Genomic DNA, 18,024 nt, shown 5'->3' on the forward strand with positions numbered 1-18,024 from the left:
TTTACGTCTAATTCTGGGTCAAAACCAACTATAACTGCTGCAAATGCAGAGCTTTATAGGCAAAGACAGCCATTTTGCTTTAATGAGCAGTGCAAAAAAAAAAAAAAATTCCATGTTTCATGAATTTGTCCTCTCTCTAGAAAGCATAGTACTATTTATATATTAAAAAGCACAAAAACATCCACTCACCATCCACTCTGAAATGATTATGTCCACTTTTTCCACAGGAAGGTCAATTTCCTCTATTCTGCCCTTGATCAATGTGATGGTGTCTTCGAGATTATTTGACCTAGAAAACAGCAAAAATGGAAATACATTTCTAAACAGCAGCAATAGTAGATTCTGGTATTTGGGTTTTGATTTCTAATTGATTTAATTTAACTTAATCCAAAATTAAGCTTTAATTATAAAACGTACGTAACTAGGTTTGAAGACCTCGTCTGAGACAATGGATGTTAATTACACTAATTTGGCCAGGAGTCAGTCTCCTTAAAGACGGCTTCTAATTGATCCAAATTACACACATCACGGCGGACTCACCGGCACAACAACACTAACAGTCCCAATTTGACAGCACCTCCTCACATGACCTTTTGCACTAAGGGTCAGCGAACTACTGTTCACCTGAGTGTTTGTGTATATGCGTGTAAACGTGCATGAATGCCACCCCTCCCCCCCTTTTTAAATGATCGCTCCCTTTTTGACCGGTAAACCCTGGGCATCAATCTCTCTAAATACTCCATTATCATGACAGCTAATGTTACTAGGGACAGAGTCATTACTCAAGACTGCAGAGCGCATTTCTGCCCAACCGATCCTTATCTCTGCACCTTCGCGCTATCACACTCTTCCAGAATCCCATTGTAGCGCTCCCTCTATCCGCCCCTCGTTCATCGGACTGACTCGAGCAAGGAAACGCTAATCTCATTACTGGGTTAATTTAGAGGACAATGTCAGCTATAGGTGGGGGGGGAAGAGGAGGGGGGATTTGGGGCACTTTAACACTTCCCTTTACGGGATGGTACTTGGTTTAGGGAATATTGATCCACTGGGACTAAAGATGTAATGTGATGATGACAGACTGGATTATCCACCAAATCGCCACCATGACTGGTGTTAAGTGGTGTAATCTAGGGAATAAGTATCTAAATTGTAGAGATCATGTGGGGATTATATGGATTTGTGCATTAAATGCTTCTAAAACATTAGTAAAAAACACTTATGGAACAAAAGCCAGGGCAACATTTCACATAATACAAGTGCAACACAAAAGGTTTTGTGAAAAAATAGTTCTTCATTGAATCTTTGTAATCATTTTTGCACAAATTTTACAAAAATTTCTAGGAAATGTCACAAATAATTACAAAGAAACAGCAAGCGATCGAATTAAAGTCTTTTGGTAGAAAAACTGAAATAGTATTTTCGTGTAAAACGTACTCCAATAATCTTTGTTTTATTTACAACAGCTAAAAAATATTTATTTAAAGTGCACAAAGCAGGGTTGTTGACTCTACTATGGAAAAGTTTTTCCTTTTTCCATGCGATTCACGCCAGGCCAGTAGTTGGCGATGTTGCCTTGTAAAGAAAAACTATGCACCTATAGACCTTATGTAGCTCCGCCCCTTTTCAGCGCTGCGCTCATTGTCTTTTGACTTCCGGTCTGTATTTTTTATTAATGAACGGCTCGTTTTAAAATCTTCCCGGTCGATTTACATTTGTTAAGTCATCTGCTTTAAACATTACAGTCCTCATGATAACTTTCGTTAACTTTACATTAAGTAAATCCACTTCAAAATCGAATTACTCCTGGACAGAAATGCCATATAAATATACAGAGCGACCGCAAAACGGAAGTTAAAAGACAATTTTTCAAAGATGGCGGCGCCCTTGTTTCTCTAGTGCATAAGGTCTTATAGACTGAACACATAATACTAGAGCTGTGTCTGAAATCGCTCCCTATCCACTATATAGTGCACTATTTAGGGTGTCGGCCATTTTGTAGTGGTGTCCGAATTCTGAGAGAACGACATCATTCCCTTCATTCGTTCACAATCCTCTCTGAATTTGAGTGTACATCCAATGTACACTTGCTGAGACACTATTTCCCACAATCCAACACGATAAGGCGATAGAGCGCGAATGAAAAATAAACAACAATGTCACCATGGCAACGGCGCACGCGAGATAGAAAACAATCATTTATAAGTCCAGACGCCTGGTTATTTATTTATATATATACCGTTATATCTATATTTGAATAAACAAATGTGTTGTGTAGTGTTTTGTTCTCTTTTATTTTCACATATAAATGTAAAAATAAATATGACAAGCAAGTGTTTTTATTATCTTTTTTTTTTTTTATCAAATAACGCAGTAAACGTGAAAAATACATACATACAGTTGTTACATACAATTCATACAGCCAAAAAAGGAAATATTAAAGATGGGTAGGTAATGTTTATGACGAAATTGTCCGAGATCTCTGGCGCGTGATAATTATGTCAGCGTCCGAATTCGCGCACTCATTTTCATTCACTCTTCGCTGATGTAGTGCACTCAACTGCCATTCACTATGTAGGGATTAGTGAATGAGTGAACGAGTGAGAGGTTTCAGACACAGCATACGCATGATGTCACTGTTTTCACAAATTCACGTTTTTGTAGTTTACAAGGAGACGATAACGGTGTTTTCAAAAGTTTACGTTTTCTCATAAAAAAAAAAAAAGACAAGTTAAAAAAATAAAAAAGTTAGCGTTTTCAGGCCCCCAAAATGCTATTGTTTTAAATCAATGGTGTGAATGAAGTTTCCCATGTTTAGTTGAAAGCGGTGTCACGTAAATGCCCCCTAAAACTAAACCTTTAAATATTAAAAACATTTCTGTTAAGTGAAATTAAGCTTAAATAAAACAATAAAACACCAATAAAATGACAATAGCACATAATGAAATTACTAAAAATTGAACAAAAAAATATAAAAATGAATAAAACCATAATAAAACTAAAATGTGCTTCCATACAAAAGTAGACACTTTCTGCAATTACTCTTCTGTAGAACTCTGGCTTACTCTCAAAACTCTGTATTGAGATGTTGCTAATATTCTTGGCTCTTTCATGACAAACTGCATATTCCCTAATTTTTTGTCACTTTAAAGCAGTGTTCCTGCAGAGTTTAGTTTCATCCCTAATCAAACACACCTGAACAAACTAGTCAAGGTCTTCAGAGTTACTGGAAAATTGCAGGTAGGTGATGTCGATCATGGTTTGAGCTAAACTCCGCAGGACAGTGGCCCTCCAGGGCTGGATTTGAGGAACCTTGCTTTAATTATTCAAAAAGTAAAAGTAAATAATTCTTACAATGGACGTATATGGAAAAAACTCCATTGTACATGCATTTCTGTCAAAGTGTTTAATTCCTTTAATACTGCTTTCTTGTATATATTTAGCATTCAATAAAAAAATAAATCGAGATTCTTTATTCTTATCTCTATAAACTGTATAAAGCATCATGGCCGCCAGAAACATCACCTCTGTAAAACCCACACACACACATAGGCAGCATGTAGGAGGCCTTGGCCCAACAGCGGCCCAGCGAACTGTAAAATTAAACTTCATTTTCCTTTCATCCTCCTGCCTGCTTCGACTCCTCAGACTTACATAATAACAATAACCATAATCAAAAAAAATCTCCCAGAGACACCACCTGTGGTGAACATTTCAACTCCAACAAATAAAAGTATATTCCTGCTCTAGGATGAAATGGAAGTGCCCTCGGAGGTGATACATGAGGTAATTTTAAGGGGCGGATAGGTCGTAAAAGGAAGCAGAAAGTGCAGGTTGGAGTCCATTTGTATGTTTAGCGTGCGTGAGACACCGAGCCGGGGTGGAAATGGGGGAGACTGGAAGTCGGCTGGGTAGAGGTAAATGACAGGCCTTTAGGAACGTGACTGCAGCCTGCAAATACACTGAAGTCAACCACTGAGACCAATAAAAAGAGGACTAGTTTGGGGACGAAATTGCAGGGTGATAAAGCCAGGCCAAGTGTTTCTCTGGCCAGTAGATAGAACTACTGCTGCGTCGTCACCAAACATTTTAGATTAATTGGTCTTGCACAACCATTTTATGACTTTTGTTTGGTTTTCTATGATGTATTCCACATTGTTGTTGCAAATTCTGCTGATCTGTCACCAATATAATGTTATCTAGCTGGCTAACACAGATCAAAAGTGTAAAATTGACTTGTAGTCAATTGAAGACTAATCAGTAATTCCACAGTATGCCATAGTTTTTCAGAAAAAGTGGGTTTTTGAATTCACTGCGTTAGCCTAAATCTGAGCTGTAAAAGCTGTATAATTGGTTACACTTTATTTCAATAGTCCACTTTAGACATTCTACTAACTATAAGTAACTTTTCAATTACATGTCAACTAACTCTCATTAGAGCATTAGTAGGCTGTGCTGTAGTAGACTGTCAGTAGACGGTTATGGTTAGGTGTCAGGGTTAGGAGAACAAGTTGACTTGTAGTTGCCAAGTTACCTACAGTCAATAGAATATCTGTTGGGGGACCAGCCATATTATATTATTTCCCACCACTTTATATAAAAAAAATAAAAAAATAAAATTTATTAATTTTAATTTTAATAATTTGAAAGAAAATGTAGTAAAGAAAACTATATTTCAAGCACATACATAAATTGTGGTGGGGCAAAAAAAAAAAACATATATACATATACCTATATATATATAAATAAAAATAATGTAAAAGAACAACTTAAAAATGTTTTGAAGGTTATGTTTTAAATGTATATATTTATATACAGTAGTCAACATTTGAAGTGGATCAAAAAAGTTCATCAGAGTTGTCCTAAGACAAGAACGGTTATTGTTCAAAATTCATTAAAATATATTACATTTTTTTAAGTTGTTCTTTTAAGTTTATATATATATTTATTACATGGCTTGGTTGAATTCCAATGTAGAATGTGGTCTGTTATTTCTTGATAACAGACCGCTGCGAAGTATAACACACCGTTGCCATGAAAAACAGAGCGTTGCTATGGACGCAGGATTCTAACCGTAGAGACGGAACGGACTATGTTCTTTAGCGGAAGCAATACAATCGTTTTTAAATCAGTAAACTCCTTTTTAAATCAATATTTTGTGTCAAATCATTGATCTATTTGGTGGGTAGCCATGTAATAAGCGGGATAATGTAGAGTGAGGCGGTTGTTATAGCGAATACAACCCATTCAGGCTGATCAGCCTGTCGGGGTTGTATTCGCTATAACAACCGCCTCGCTCTACATTATCCCTTACATACACACACACACACACACTGGCAATTACTGGACCAGCAGGGGAAAAAATTTATAATTACATTATGCCACAGTTTTCCAGTTTCACATTAGAGCTATATATAATTTCTTTTTCTATTTTTTTTTTTTTCATTTTTTTTTTATTAATTTATTTTTAAATAAATTAATACAAATCAATAATTTGAAAGAAAATGTAGTAAAGAAAACTGTGGTGGGGCAAGAAAAAAAAAACATTCTTATCATTGAGCCCATTTAATAATGGCGAAACATACGTGTCAGCAAAGAGGGGAAGCTGGATAGTTTTTGGAGAACTGCATAGGATGGAAAGAAGAACAGGTCAAAAAGTGAACGAAGTTGGGAAATAATCCTTGGGGAAAACACTAGAAGCCATGAAAGGACTTAACATTGACACAGATGTTCAGGAAACACCAAAGATGGTGTTACTGTATTTTTCCAAAGGAGCAATATTATACCTTGTTTTTAATAAAACAAGAACACTTAACCCAAGACGGCCTTTCTCATACACCCAAGAAACGGTTCATTACTTCAGTCCGATGTTGACTCACCTGACAATGTCCATGGCTTGGTAAATGATATCTGATTGGTCGACAGCAATGACCTTCCTGGCTCCCGCTTTGGCGGCAAACATGGAGAGGATTCCCGTACCACATCCCACATCAAGCACCACCTGCGGGTTAAAGGAGCATGACGTAACCTTTCCACGCTATGCCAGCTTGTCTGTGCCATCTTGAGCGCGCAGATGTGTAATAATGGCACTCGAGGCATTTATCATGCTGACAGGGTCTAACCCTTATTTGCCAGAGTCCACTGGCTGGAGCAGGATGGGCGAGATAAGCGCCTCGTCGTCTACCCCCAACCCCTTTCTTTCCAGATCAGCGCGTCACCTCGGGATCCATGTTCAACTGCGCTCGGCTAAAGCTGATCTAGCTAATGTCAGCGCAGAATTAATGGTTTGTATATGAGCTGTGGTGTATATTGTGTGTGTGTGTGTTGAACCACCATTATCCTGTTATCAGCCCACTGCAGTTGACACATAAGAACCCTCCTTAAAAAAAAAAATACTGCTGCTTGGAATAATGCAAGGGGTTTTTAAATCAGCCCTGTCATTGCAATCGTTACTCCGTCGTAGCTTTTTCTACAACGCTTAAAAATGTCACAGCGGCTGGGCTTCAAGAGTCCCATACTCACCTTGTCCTTGAAGACGTCCATATTGCGGTACATGAAGTCTCGATAGCTCTCAGTGCGCACCTTGTCCTGTCGGAAAACGAGACAACCAAAGTCCTAAGTAATGACACAGTGTCACCATTATACTTTCCATTAAGAAGACAGAGCGCACCCATCCCAACAAGAGAGAAATCGGTGAACACGATCCAATCATTCAGAGCAAAAATTTAATTTTAACGTCATACCCACAGTTAAAGCTGACAGTCAAAGAGCACGCTAGAAATCAAATTAACAATTGTTAAGCAGCACGAATTAAAAATCTCATTTTTAACAGTCAAGATTGAATTAGAAAGCAAATCAGAGGATGTGTGACTGGTAATGAATTTATTTATTTATTTTTTGGCGGGGAGGAGGTCGCTGTTGTAGGGAGTAGAGATGAAAAATGAAATGAAATGAAACTGACCCTGACACTTCTTGCTTTGCCAGCAGAATTTCAGGCAGAAATGGCTAATTAACCTGCCAGTCAGACTAAGTACCACCCAGAACATACATGATGCCGGAAGCTATTTACAATCCAGAGCAGTTATATTCATATCGGGGCCGGGGAGAAAAAAAAATGAGGGCCTATTTTGCATGATTAAACATTCTGCCCTTACTTGTCAAAAAAAAAAAAAACCCCTAAAGAATGTTAATGGATGTTTCAAAATTTGTTTCGAATTTGTACGATTTATTCTGGACATTTTTTCATTTACACCACTGGTCAAAATTTTGGAATAATTATGATAAGAAGTCTCTTATGCTCACCAAGGATGCATTTATTTGATCAAAAATAGTCAAATAGTAATTCTTTACTATTTTAAAATGTAAAATATGTTTTTAAATGCTGAATTTTCAGCATCATTACTCACATTTCATCACATGATCCTTCAGAAATCATTCTTCATCATCTATTTTTGATATTCTTGTGGAAATGATACACTACCGTTCATAAGTTTGGGGTAAGTATGATTTCTTTTTTTAAAAAGAAGAAGAAATTAACACTTTTATTCAACAAGGACACATTAAATTGATCAAACGTGACATTAAAGATATTTATAACGTCACAAAAGATTTATATTTCAAATAAACGCTGTTCTTTCTATTTCTATGAACTTTCTATTCATCAAAGAATCCTAAAAAAACGCATCACAGTTTCCACAAAAAATATTAAGCTGCAAAAACCATTATTAATCATTTAGTATCAATAATAATTGATAATAAATGAGCATCAAATTAACATACTGGAATGATTTCTGAAGGATCATGTTTTTTATTTTCAGAATTTATATTTATACAGTGGGATCTGATTCTTACCCTTATCTGATCCATTTAAAATGCTTTCAATTTACCGTACGATAGAAATTCAATTAACTTTTGTACTTTTCAGCCATTAAACCTATTTAAGTTCTCCTTTCTAATGCACACAAAAAACCTATAATGGAAAAAGTTCACTTAACTTTCCTTGCACAGAAAGTCGTGCGTTAGTCAAAAGGGTTAAAGATTGCGCCATCTGACTCATGACGGTAAATGGCATCATTTTACGGTGGACAGTAAAAGGCGTCAGCGCTTGCGTTGCACCATACAGCTCGTCTCTCCTCTGCAGAGTTTCAACTCTGACGCAAATCGCCACTAAATGCAAGTTGGAGGAGGCACCAATCGCTGGCCCTCTCCAGGACGTACTGCAGTATGAGAGTTGATGATCCAAACGCTCCTCACCCTTACTGCAGTTAGAGCACTCAAACAATGAAATCTTTATCATAAATCTCAAAAATGGCACTGTGGAAAAATAAATCAAGGCGAATAACAAAAATCTGCTGCATAGGGCGAACTATTGCATCTGTTTGCAAGGAGTTTGCACAAAGTATGACTTGCCTATGACCTTCTACCCACACCGGTAGCAAATAAGGGCGCAGATATATGTTAGATGGGGACAGACCTACCTTCAGCATCTCCTCGTGGATGCTGTAATGCCCATAAGAGCTAAAATAGGCCTCGTCTTCATCTTCTCTCAACTCGGCAATGGCCCCCGAGCATGAAGGGCCACGACTTGTGCCTGTGTTCAGCACTAGACCTTGTGCCAACAATCTGGGGCAATGCAAACAACAAACACACACACACATATATATATTAAGACAGAGGAAGGCCTGGTCAGTCCACCAGCACACGTGCATGTGCATGTGAGTGCTCACTCAAAATCTTAACCACTGCAGTGGAATTTTACCCCATCTCTAACTTCTATTGCCCCGCCTCTTTTTTTGCACCTCTATCCACTTCAGTGAGTGCCTTTGAAACTCTATGCTGCACCCTGCTGGACCCACTTGTACATTACACATATGTTGGAGTTGCACAGCTCTTAAGATAACTTCACTTTCTTTCTTAACAAATGTTTGCAGACTCTGCCATTATCTCAACTGCTCGTTCAGCTCAGGTTAAAAATTATTATCTGGTCCCAACATGAAAGAAGGTATAAACTAAAGAGATAAAAAAAAAAAAAATGTGTTACAATATATTTACTGTTAAATGCCACTGATCTTAGGTTATGATAAGTACAAAACTGGATTATATTCTTTTCTGATTTCCAAGCATCTTTGTAAGACTTTTTACTTGATGCAAGTAAGGTTTAGTCTTAGATACAACTTCAGCTTTATTGACAGAATTTGATACATACTGTAACATCAACTGATAGTTAAGTATGCAAAAAACTAAAGAAAAAATGTGCGCAGTAATTTTCTTTTAATTCAATTTGCGGGACAAGTGTATTACAACTTAAAAACTGAAATCAAGTTCATATTGGTTATGTGGGTTGACTGTATGTGACATATACTGTCCACAAAGCTTAAGTTGTATTTAAAGGGATTCACCTTTAGCAATGCAGAAGTAAGCTATTTTCTGTGATTGTGTGGACACGTCCGATTCATTAGCTGCTATAGTAAATAACTGGAAGAATAACAAAATGCAGTAAATGGTAAAATAATTTGCACCACAAACCAGTGTTTATGATTACGATAATAAAAAAAAATACGATAACAAATACCAGCTTGCAATATAAAGCCGCATAACGGACAGTTTTTGCAAAGCTAGAAAAAAACGGAAGCGGGTGAGACCGGAAGCCTCGACACAATCGAGTCACAATGGCTGCGCCCACTCTTACATTAAGAATAGGGTGAGTAGTTTGCACAAAAATAAAAATTCTGCCTTCATTTACCCACCTTCATGTCATTCCAAACCTAAAACCTTTCTTTCATGTTAATTTTTTTTTTAATTGGTCTAAACAACACTGGACCCCATTGACTGTAACTTTATTAACAAAAAAAATGCTGACATATATATATATACTTTTTTTTTTTTAATACTTAATGTTCCTTTTGTGTTTTGTTGTACTGTTGGCAGAATTTTCATTTTTGGGTGAACTATCGCTCCTTCCTTTTTTCAAATTCAATTTTCTTTACATTTTTAAACCTCAGTGAAGTTGATGTTATACTGACTTGAGTTTGTGCAGATCCTCCATTGCCCGGGCCAAGGCTTCCTCCGCTCTCTGAGCTCTGTCTTCAGCCTGGCTGGCTCTCTGAAGCAGAGCAGGGACCCGATCACCAGCCGAAGGGCTCAACGTCACAGCTGCTGCCTCACTCAACTCTTCAACATCTGACAAAATGTAAGCCAGTAGAACAAATGCGTTTAAAACATGCAAGAAAGTTTACCACTTACTTACACCATGTGAACCATTAAGGTTTCAAACAATCTGCAAGTTATTTGGGACTCGGGTAACTTGGCAATCCCTGTTCTTTAACATTTGAGTGATGCTTTTAACACTATTGATTATGAGACTCTACTCAAACTGGGTAATCAGGTCCTCCTAAGTAATCAGGTCCTGTCTTAGACTGGTTCAGATCCTACTTAAGTAGCAGGAAATACTATGTTGCACTGGGTACCTACACGTCCAGGCGTTACGTTATATCTTGTGGTGTTCCTCAAGGCTCAATTTTGGGTCCTCTATTTTTTAACCTATACATGCTTCCTTTAGTTGGTGTAATTGATCAGTACATTATTTCCTCTCACCAGTATGCTAACACGCAGCTTTATTTTTCATTTGCACCAGATAGAGATTCCCACAATTCAATTTCCACCCTGCTGGACTGCATTGTGGATGTCTCAGAACTATCTACAGCTAAACAAAGATAGGATAATAGGTGCACGGAGAACATCTATTGCTCCATATCTGGTCTCTCTATCTCTAAAAGCCAGTAATCAGGTCAAGATATTAGGAATCATGTTTGACAGTGACCTCAGTTTTAAAATTCAGAATACAGCTTGCATGATACAACCTACTAGTAATCGACTCTTCAGTATTTAAGTATCTTAAAACACATTTGTTCACTAGGGCCTTTCCTTAATTTATTTTATAGTTGTTTTATTATCTTATACTGTAACATTATATTATATACACTGTTTTTAAAAGATGTTACATAAAAAAAGCCTTACTTACTAAAAGATTTCTGTTTCAAATAAATCCTTATATCCTTATAAACCTGGAAATAAAAAAGTATCACGAGTTCCACAAAAATATTAAGTAGCACAATTGTTGATCAAAATAAGAAATGTTTCTTGAGCATCAAATCAGCATATTAGAATGATTTCTGAAAGATCATGTGACTCTGAAGACGAGTAATGATGCTGAAAATTCAACTTTGCCATCACAGGAATACATTACATTTTAAAAATATATTCAAATTGAAAACATTATTTTAATGCCAATAATATTTTACAATATTACTGTTTTTATTATATTTTTGATCAAGTAAATGCAGCCTTGGTGAACATAAGAGATTTCTCGCAAAAGCATAAAAAAATCTTACTGACCCTAAACTTTTGGACAGTGTGTGTGTGTGTGTGTGTGTGTGTGTGCGTAAACATATATGGATGGGAATTTGTCAAATTAGACAAAAATAATAATCCTCATACCTATCTGCAGTAATGGGTCATCTGGTAATACTGGCTTCATATATTCATCACTGTTCCAAGGCACTGGGCCATTTGAAGCCAGTAACAAACTCTCTGCAGAACATTTCTACATTAAAAAACACACAACACAAACTTAGTCAGGCTTCAAGTCATCTTGTCACCAATATCCACTTGAACCATATGAATGAAATGGATACTTACTGAAGTCCTAATGTAGTTTATCATCTTAATGTAGCTATAATCATCAAGCCCTAAAGAGGAATTAAAACATTATATATAAGATACATCAGACATCACTCAGAACACTGAGCAGTCCTTGGTTTGGAAAACTTACTGTGTTTTTGAACAAGTTCTGGAATATCCAGACCATGGTCTGCCTTACAGTGTTGTAATGTCTCAGACACAGAGGTGAGAGTCCTGTTTAAAGTGAGACACAGATGCATGAGTACACATAAACCCCTCATCCTACCAGTAGTAAATAAGTTGTATATGACCTGATGTACAAAAAGATCATTACAGCTGTTAAAGGATCAGTTCACCCAAAAATACAAATTCTGACTGAACTAAACATGAAGAGACATACAGTTTTGCAAATCTAAATAAATACATATTCATAGCGTTCAAATCAGTGTTATTATTATCGTAACCCATAACTAAAAGATTACATAAAATAGAATATTTAATAGCTAAATTAGGAAGGAAGAATCATGATGATAATACAGAATAATATAAACATGAATTAATACAGTTTGTATTGAATGTCACCTGTCACACAGCACACACAGGACTGTTATAAGTTCAGATCCCTCCTCCATTGACTGCCACTGTTCTTCATCACTGTCAGACAGCTCGGGTACATCATCACACACATCATCACCTACGTGGCACGAAACAATTACATAGTCTTAAATCACACATCCATACATCTTCTAAACAACCGGTCAGAACCTTTGACATAATTATTGGTAGCGGAATTACACCATTTAGGGAAAAAAACCCTCTAGGATTAAAAATACACTCTTCAGATTCGTTACAATAAGGCAGTTTAAATCGCATCATAAGTTAAAGCAAATAAATACATCACATTTTAAACATTCACGTGTACCTGTGTACGCTTCCATGTTGTAGTCTCTCTCTTGAATTCGAGTTTTTCCCATCCGGGTCATTCTTATTCAGATGTACTTCCCTTTTACCACCATGTGAGGTCGCTGTTTTCTCAATAATGACATGCAGCACATGTAGTAAAATAAGACTCAAATACCTCAGCGTCTCTTTCTGGAACTTAATAATAAAACATCAAGAAGTCATTTATGTAGGTTCCTCTTCAACTCAACACAACGACTGAACCAGACATGTCTTTCAGTGTGTTTAAAATAACACTCACTGCTTACCAGTCAAAACTTTGGACTCAGTTGACTTCACATGGTATTATAATTAATATGGTAAGGCTTATAAAAAATATAACAATATAATATTTGTATTTAAGGCTTGTGCACTAACTTTTGTTTATTACTTCACATTCTGTGCGTACATTTTTAATTGATAAGTTAGACAAGAAGGAAAAACATCAAGTGTCAAGCACACGTGAACTCTTTTAGTGTGGTTTAAAATAATCTCAGAATCGCAAAGTGAAAAATAATAATAAAAATGTATTAAAATGGGATCATGGGTTCATAAATAGCATCTGAAGTTGCCACGTTCAAAAACAGATGTTCTGAATGCAGCTAAACTGTAGCTGAACAGCTCATACAGTATGTAGGCTATAATGCTGTGTCGTACGTTTAATGTCAATCTAAAGCTAATAAATGCTTGTGAAGTTGTGACTATTAGGGCAAATTATGTTTCATCATGACTAGTGTTGGGCAAGTTACTCTAAAAAGTCATTAATTACGAACTACTAATTATATTTTCAACAGTGTAATCAGATTACTTTACTAATTCCTCTCTCTAGAAAATAAGTGTATTACTTATTACTTCCCATATCAACCTGGACCAGCTGAACAACACAAGGATAGACATGAAACGGCTCTTTTAATTCTCTCAAATAAATATTATAAAATTTCATAAATTATTCTTGTATTTTAACATATTTAAAGGGAGAAGGTTTGATTAAAAACATACATGTTAACAGTAGACAACATTAAATGTTGATGCTAAATCCAATATTATGTAGAATTGTTCTATTGTCTATAAAGTACATCAGAAGTAACTAATTTAGCTACTAAGAGTAATCCCTTACCTTACTTTTCAATGGAAAAGTAATTAAACTACAGTAATTAATTAGTAATGCGTTACACCCAAAACTGATCATGACCAACTAAAGTTGAATGTTTTAATCCACTTTTCAGACACAACACACAAAATAATATTAATATATACACAATAGTTGTGATCAAGTATGAATATAATTTATTTTTTCAAGATCCATATACAATAAAGTAACAACAAAAAAAGCACCAGAATCCAAAGCGAATCATAGAAAAGCACATATAACCCTTATTTAGAACAAAGTAGTACTCAACATTTTTAAATATGTTGTTAAAACACTCAATATGATAATAGAATCCAAGTAAACTGCATTAAAATAATATTTTGGCTCATCTTGCTCACAAATCATGCCAGAATTGCACTTAATTTAAAAATGTGGAAAGGAAAGTGTTATTTTTTGTCTCCAATGTTACCAAGATTGTATATGGCCTTGTTTTCAAGAATTTCCACTTTCTGCTCTCCATCTTGGAGCGTGTTGACAAGCATAGCTCTAGCGACTGATGTGATGGGGATGGACATTGCGGTAGGGAAAACGGAGGAGAACGCACCGAGAAATGTCCGGGCCATCCACTCAGCCGGCCTGCTCTCCTGTCTGTCCACTAGGAGCACCCTAGAAATAAACAAGCAAATATGAGCAACAGAACAAAATGATGATTTAAAAATATCTGAACAAGCAGATATGCACAACAAACACAATTATGTATGACCTCAGAAATCACAACAGATTTTAATTCAGAAAAGTAGAAGGACTCACGCTGGTCGGTAGATGGAGAAACGCTCAAAGCCGAGGTCTCCAATTTCTGCTTCAACCTGTCCCTGTAAACACACCAGTGTTACTGCATTGTTCAGTACTTGGATTGAAGTACATTATTGTGCTTCTTTAGCCATTAAAAAAGCAAATTGGATTGGGTGTTATAATAATACCTTAGTTTTCAGGTAGAGAAAGCTGCTGGTTTTATCGGCACCTTTGGAGGATTCTAGGTGAAAATGGGAACAACCTCCTGCTTTGGCAAGTTCTGCGGACTTGAGGACGTAGTCATGATCCACACGAAAAAAACCTTCCTGTAACCCAATTAAAAATGGAATAAGTAACGTTATTTATCATGAAATTAGCCAAATTTACCACAGGAAAGGAACATGAAATGATGTGACTTAGCACACAAAAAAAATATTTTCATGATTTATCACCAACAACATTTTTTCTTTTGTCCAATCAACTTAGATCATTTATGTGGTTCAGAAGTTTTTGAGAACTCTATAGATAGAGAAACAGAAAGTTGTGTTTTTCATCTTTACTTACGCTGCCAATTTTCAGGTTTTATTCCCAATAATGATCTTTGTTATTATACAAAAGTTTGCAAACAGCTGAAACAGACCCTAATTTCATGCATTATCAACTACGGTTCTGGAGAAAAGTCCTTCATGCATTAATACAGTCCATAAAGATGACATCTGAAACATACAGCTCCTGCTTTGGCTTTGGTTGTTCCTAGACAGCAGTATCCCACATCATGTCCCTGAAAAGCCTCAGCGTACTCCTCCAACTTCTCAAAATCAACCACCTTTTGCACCTGAAGAGAAGAGGAAGAAGGCTAATGAATGGTAAGATCTGAATCCATGATAACGTTTACAAAATGACACCAAATGTCATCTGCAAACACAAACTCTTGTCCCAGGTCTTTTGTTACGCAATACAATGGTATTCTTTTTGGACTACTGTACATAAACAGAACATTCCCAAACTTGGCACGTTACCAAATGTTCATAGGCTTTATCCTCAAAGGTTAACTGCCTTCGTCCAATGAGAGTGATCTTGGAGAAGATGTTGCGCTCCACTACTTCTTTCAAGAGCGCCTTTCCGGTCTCGCCAGAAGAGCCGAGAATGAAGCACGTTCTGTTCTTCTGCCGGTAATTCTCTTCCATTGCTTTCAGATCCATTCTGTAATGAAGAAATTATTGCATAACCGTTTGAATCTCGCAACATCACAATGACACTGCAAAATTTGCAGGTGTGAACTAGAATGAACAGAGTTGCTATTAGTTATAATAACTGCTTCGTGAGACAATCAAGTTGTTCCTCAAAGCGAAATTCGATCAGCAACTCGTTTTTTGTTTTGCTAGTGATATTTGTACAGCAGTTTCAGCAATAAGTTACCTGAATAATAAAGCTGAGAAATATTAATAGCAACTGTGCTGAATATAGCCTATTACCTGAGAACTCAGAAGCCAGCCACTTGAAAGCTTATTTCATGCATGCAATTTATTTATATTTTCTATTACTGTTCATTATTATCGTTAATTTTCATTATTTTATTGCAATTTTGTTCTTTTTTTGTTGGTTTTTTTGCACATGCTCTTTATTATTATTACTATCTCTGTTTTGACTATGTTAATGACACAATAATGAAGAAAGAAATGGCATTCTTATTATAAGGTGTGGTTCAATCGGCTACTATATGAGCGAGAATCAGGAAAGATCACGCACTGCAGAAAAATATTGGAAATGCAATCAGTACAAGCAGGACAAAACAGCAATTCTGCACCAAAACAACCAGTATTGCATAGTAACATGTATAGTAATCTAGTTTAGAAGTGATAGTAGTAACTTAGTCCGTAATGAATACTTTACCTTGGGATCTCGACAGTCTCTGAATTCTCCAGATACTGAAAAACAGCCGCGAGGGCCACAACAAAAAGAGTGAAGAAGCTTAAGGCTTTACTCCAGTTAAACTGAAGTATATTCATGCCAGGCTCGATAAACAGAGGACACACTGAAGCTTCTTCCTTGTTGCATTCCCGTTTCACACGGCGCATGCGCAGAACGCGTACATACACAGCATGCAGAGAGCGTTGCAACTGTTTTGAAACGTAAATGCACGAGCAAGACAATTACTTAAAGGGATAGTTCACCTAAAAAAATTTAATCTGTCATTAATTACTCACCCTTATGTCGTTCCAAACTCGTAAGACTTTCGTTCATTTTCGGAACACAAATGAAGATCTTTTTGATGAAATCTGAGAGCTTTCTGTGCCTCCATTGACAGCCACGCAACCACCACTTTGATGCTTCAAAAAGTCCATGAAGAGATTGAAAAACGAATCCATATGAATTGAGCGGTTTAGTCTAAATTTTCTGAAGAGACACGATCGCTTTATATGATGAACAGATTGAATTTAGGCTTTTTATTGAAATCAAAAATTTGTGTTAGCATTAAAATAATGCAAAGTGTTCAAGTAAAGAAAAGAATGACACAGTAGCCTATATTATGTAGGTATTATGTTGATTACACCCCAATAATTAGGAGTCCAAGTGGTACAAGTGAATGACACCTAATTGCTATTGTTAGTTTTATTTATATAAAATTCATTATTATTATTATTATTATTATTATTATTATTTATATCTGTCAAGGAATACTATGGCAAATTTATTTACACTTATTTTCATATTTACATTTCATATGTCACAATTGAAATTTTATTTCTCTTTATTGCAACTTTATCTGTCAATGTTACATTTTTTTTTATTTTAATGTTTATCATCTCACAACTATTTTCTTTTTAATACTTTGAGACAGTATTTTTTACTAATTAAAAACATTTTACTCATAAAGAAATATATTTTAACAAAATAATTAATACATTCATTGATAGGCTAATTAATACATTTGGGGTATATTTAAAAAGTAAAATAACAATATAAAAAAAAAAGTTTGAAATGTCATATCACTGATTTAAGAAGAAGTTGTATTTTTCATGGAATGCTGGCACACATGTTGAGATCACATAATCAGAAAGATTTTACTCACTTTATCACCTTGAATCAAACAATTTATTTCTACAATGCAATCTGTAACCGACACGCTTCTGTGTGATGCCCTCTCCTCACCAGTAGGTGTCAGTATAAGTTTACGATCATTGTCTCGGAGCTCTATTGGAGCTTCTCTTGCCTGCCACTATTATGTTTTGATGGTGAAACAAAAAATCCTTCTGTTCAATCTTTTATTTGTGCTTCATGTCTGTAAAGCTGTGGAAAGGCTTTCCTACCAGAAAGTACAATTCAAACATGCACATTCTGCAATATTACTAGGGAAGTGTGATTCAAGTCCTTAAATGGAATAACACCAATACATGCATTTCAAAACTCCATCATACAGTGTCATTAAACATATCAAAATTGTGAATGAGAACATTTTCCTTTATAGCTAACAAGGCCACACCATATGTGCCAATCCTTTAAAGCAGATTGTATTGTCTGTG

General features: G+C 36.0%; 2 protein-coding genes across 2 annotated transcripts in view; both read right to left on the reverse strand.

Moving 5' to 3' along the window:
- Positions 1–12,654, reverse strand: part of prmt3 (protein arginine methyltransferase 3) — a 56,941-nt gene extending 44,287 nt beyond the window's left edge. Inside the window, exons 1-10 of the mRNA XM_084405292.1 lie at positions 12,602–12,654; positions 12,262–12,373; positions 11,831–11,913; positions 11,698–11,747; positions 11,497–11,602; positions 10,023–10,179; positions 8,478–8,622; positions 6,523–6,588; positions 5,880–6,001; positions 190–289 (exon numbers count right to left, since the gene is read on the reverse strand). Of these exons, the coding sequence (XP_084261418.1) occupies positions 190–289; positions 5,880–6,001; positions 6,523–6,588; positions 8,478–8,622; positions 10,023–10,179; positions 11,497–11,602; positions 11,698–11,747; positions 11,831–11,913; positions 12,262–12,373; positions 12,602–12,653 (993 nt within the window). The 5' untranslated portion in view covers position 12,654. The remainder of the gene's footprint in view (positions 1–189; positions 290–5,879; positions 6,002–6,522; positions 6,589–8,477; positions 8,623–10,022; positions 10,180–11,496; positions 11,603–11,697; positions 11,748–11,830; positions 11,914–12,261; positions 12,374–12,601) is intronic.
- Positions 12,655–13,882: 1,228 nt separating this feature from the next.
- Positions 13,883–16,594, reverse strand: htatip2 (HIV-1 Tat interactive protein 2). Its single transcript, XM_084405840.1, has 6 exons — positions 16,394–16,594; positions 15,520–15,703; positions 15,228–15,335; positions 14,689–14,826; positions 14,519–14,580; positions 13,883–14,374 (listed from the first exon to the last, which is right to left on the reverse strand). The coding sequence occupies exons 1-6, from the start codon at positions 16,576–16,578 to the stop codon at positions 14,155–14,157; spliced, it is 897 nt and encodes a 298-aa protein (XP_084261966.1). The 5' UTR covers positions 16,579–16,594; the 3' UTR covers positions 13,883–14,154.
- Positions 16,595–18,024: the final 1,430 nt, after the last annotated feature.

This window comes from Rutilus rutilus, assembly GCF_951802725.1.
Source record: "Rutilus rutilus genome assembly, chromosome: 3".
In the NCBI taxonomy this organism is placed as follows: domain Eukaryota; kingdom Metazoa; phylum Chordata; class Actinopteri; order Cypriniformes; family Leuciscidae; genus Rutilus; species Rutilus rutilus.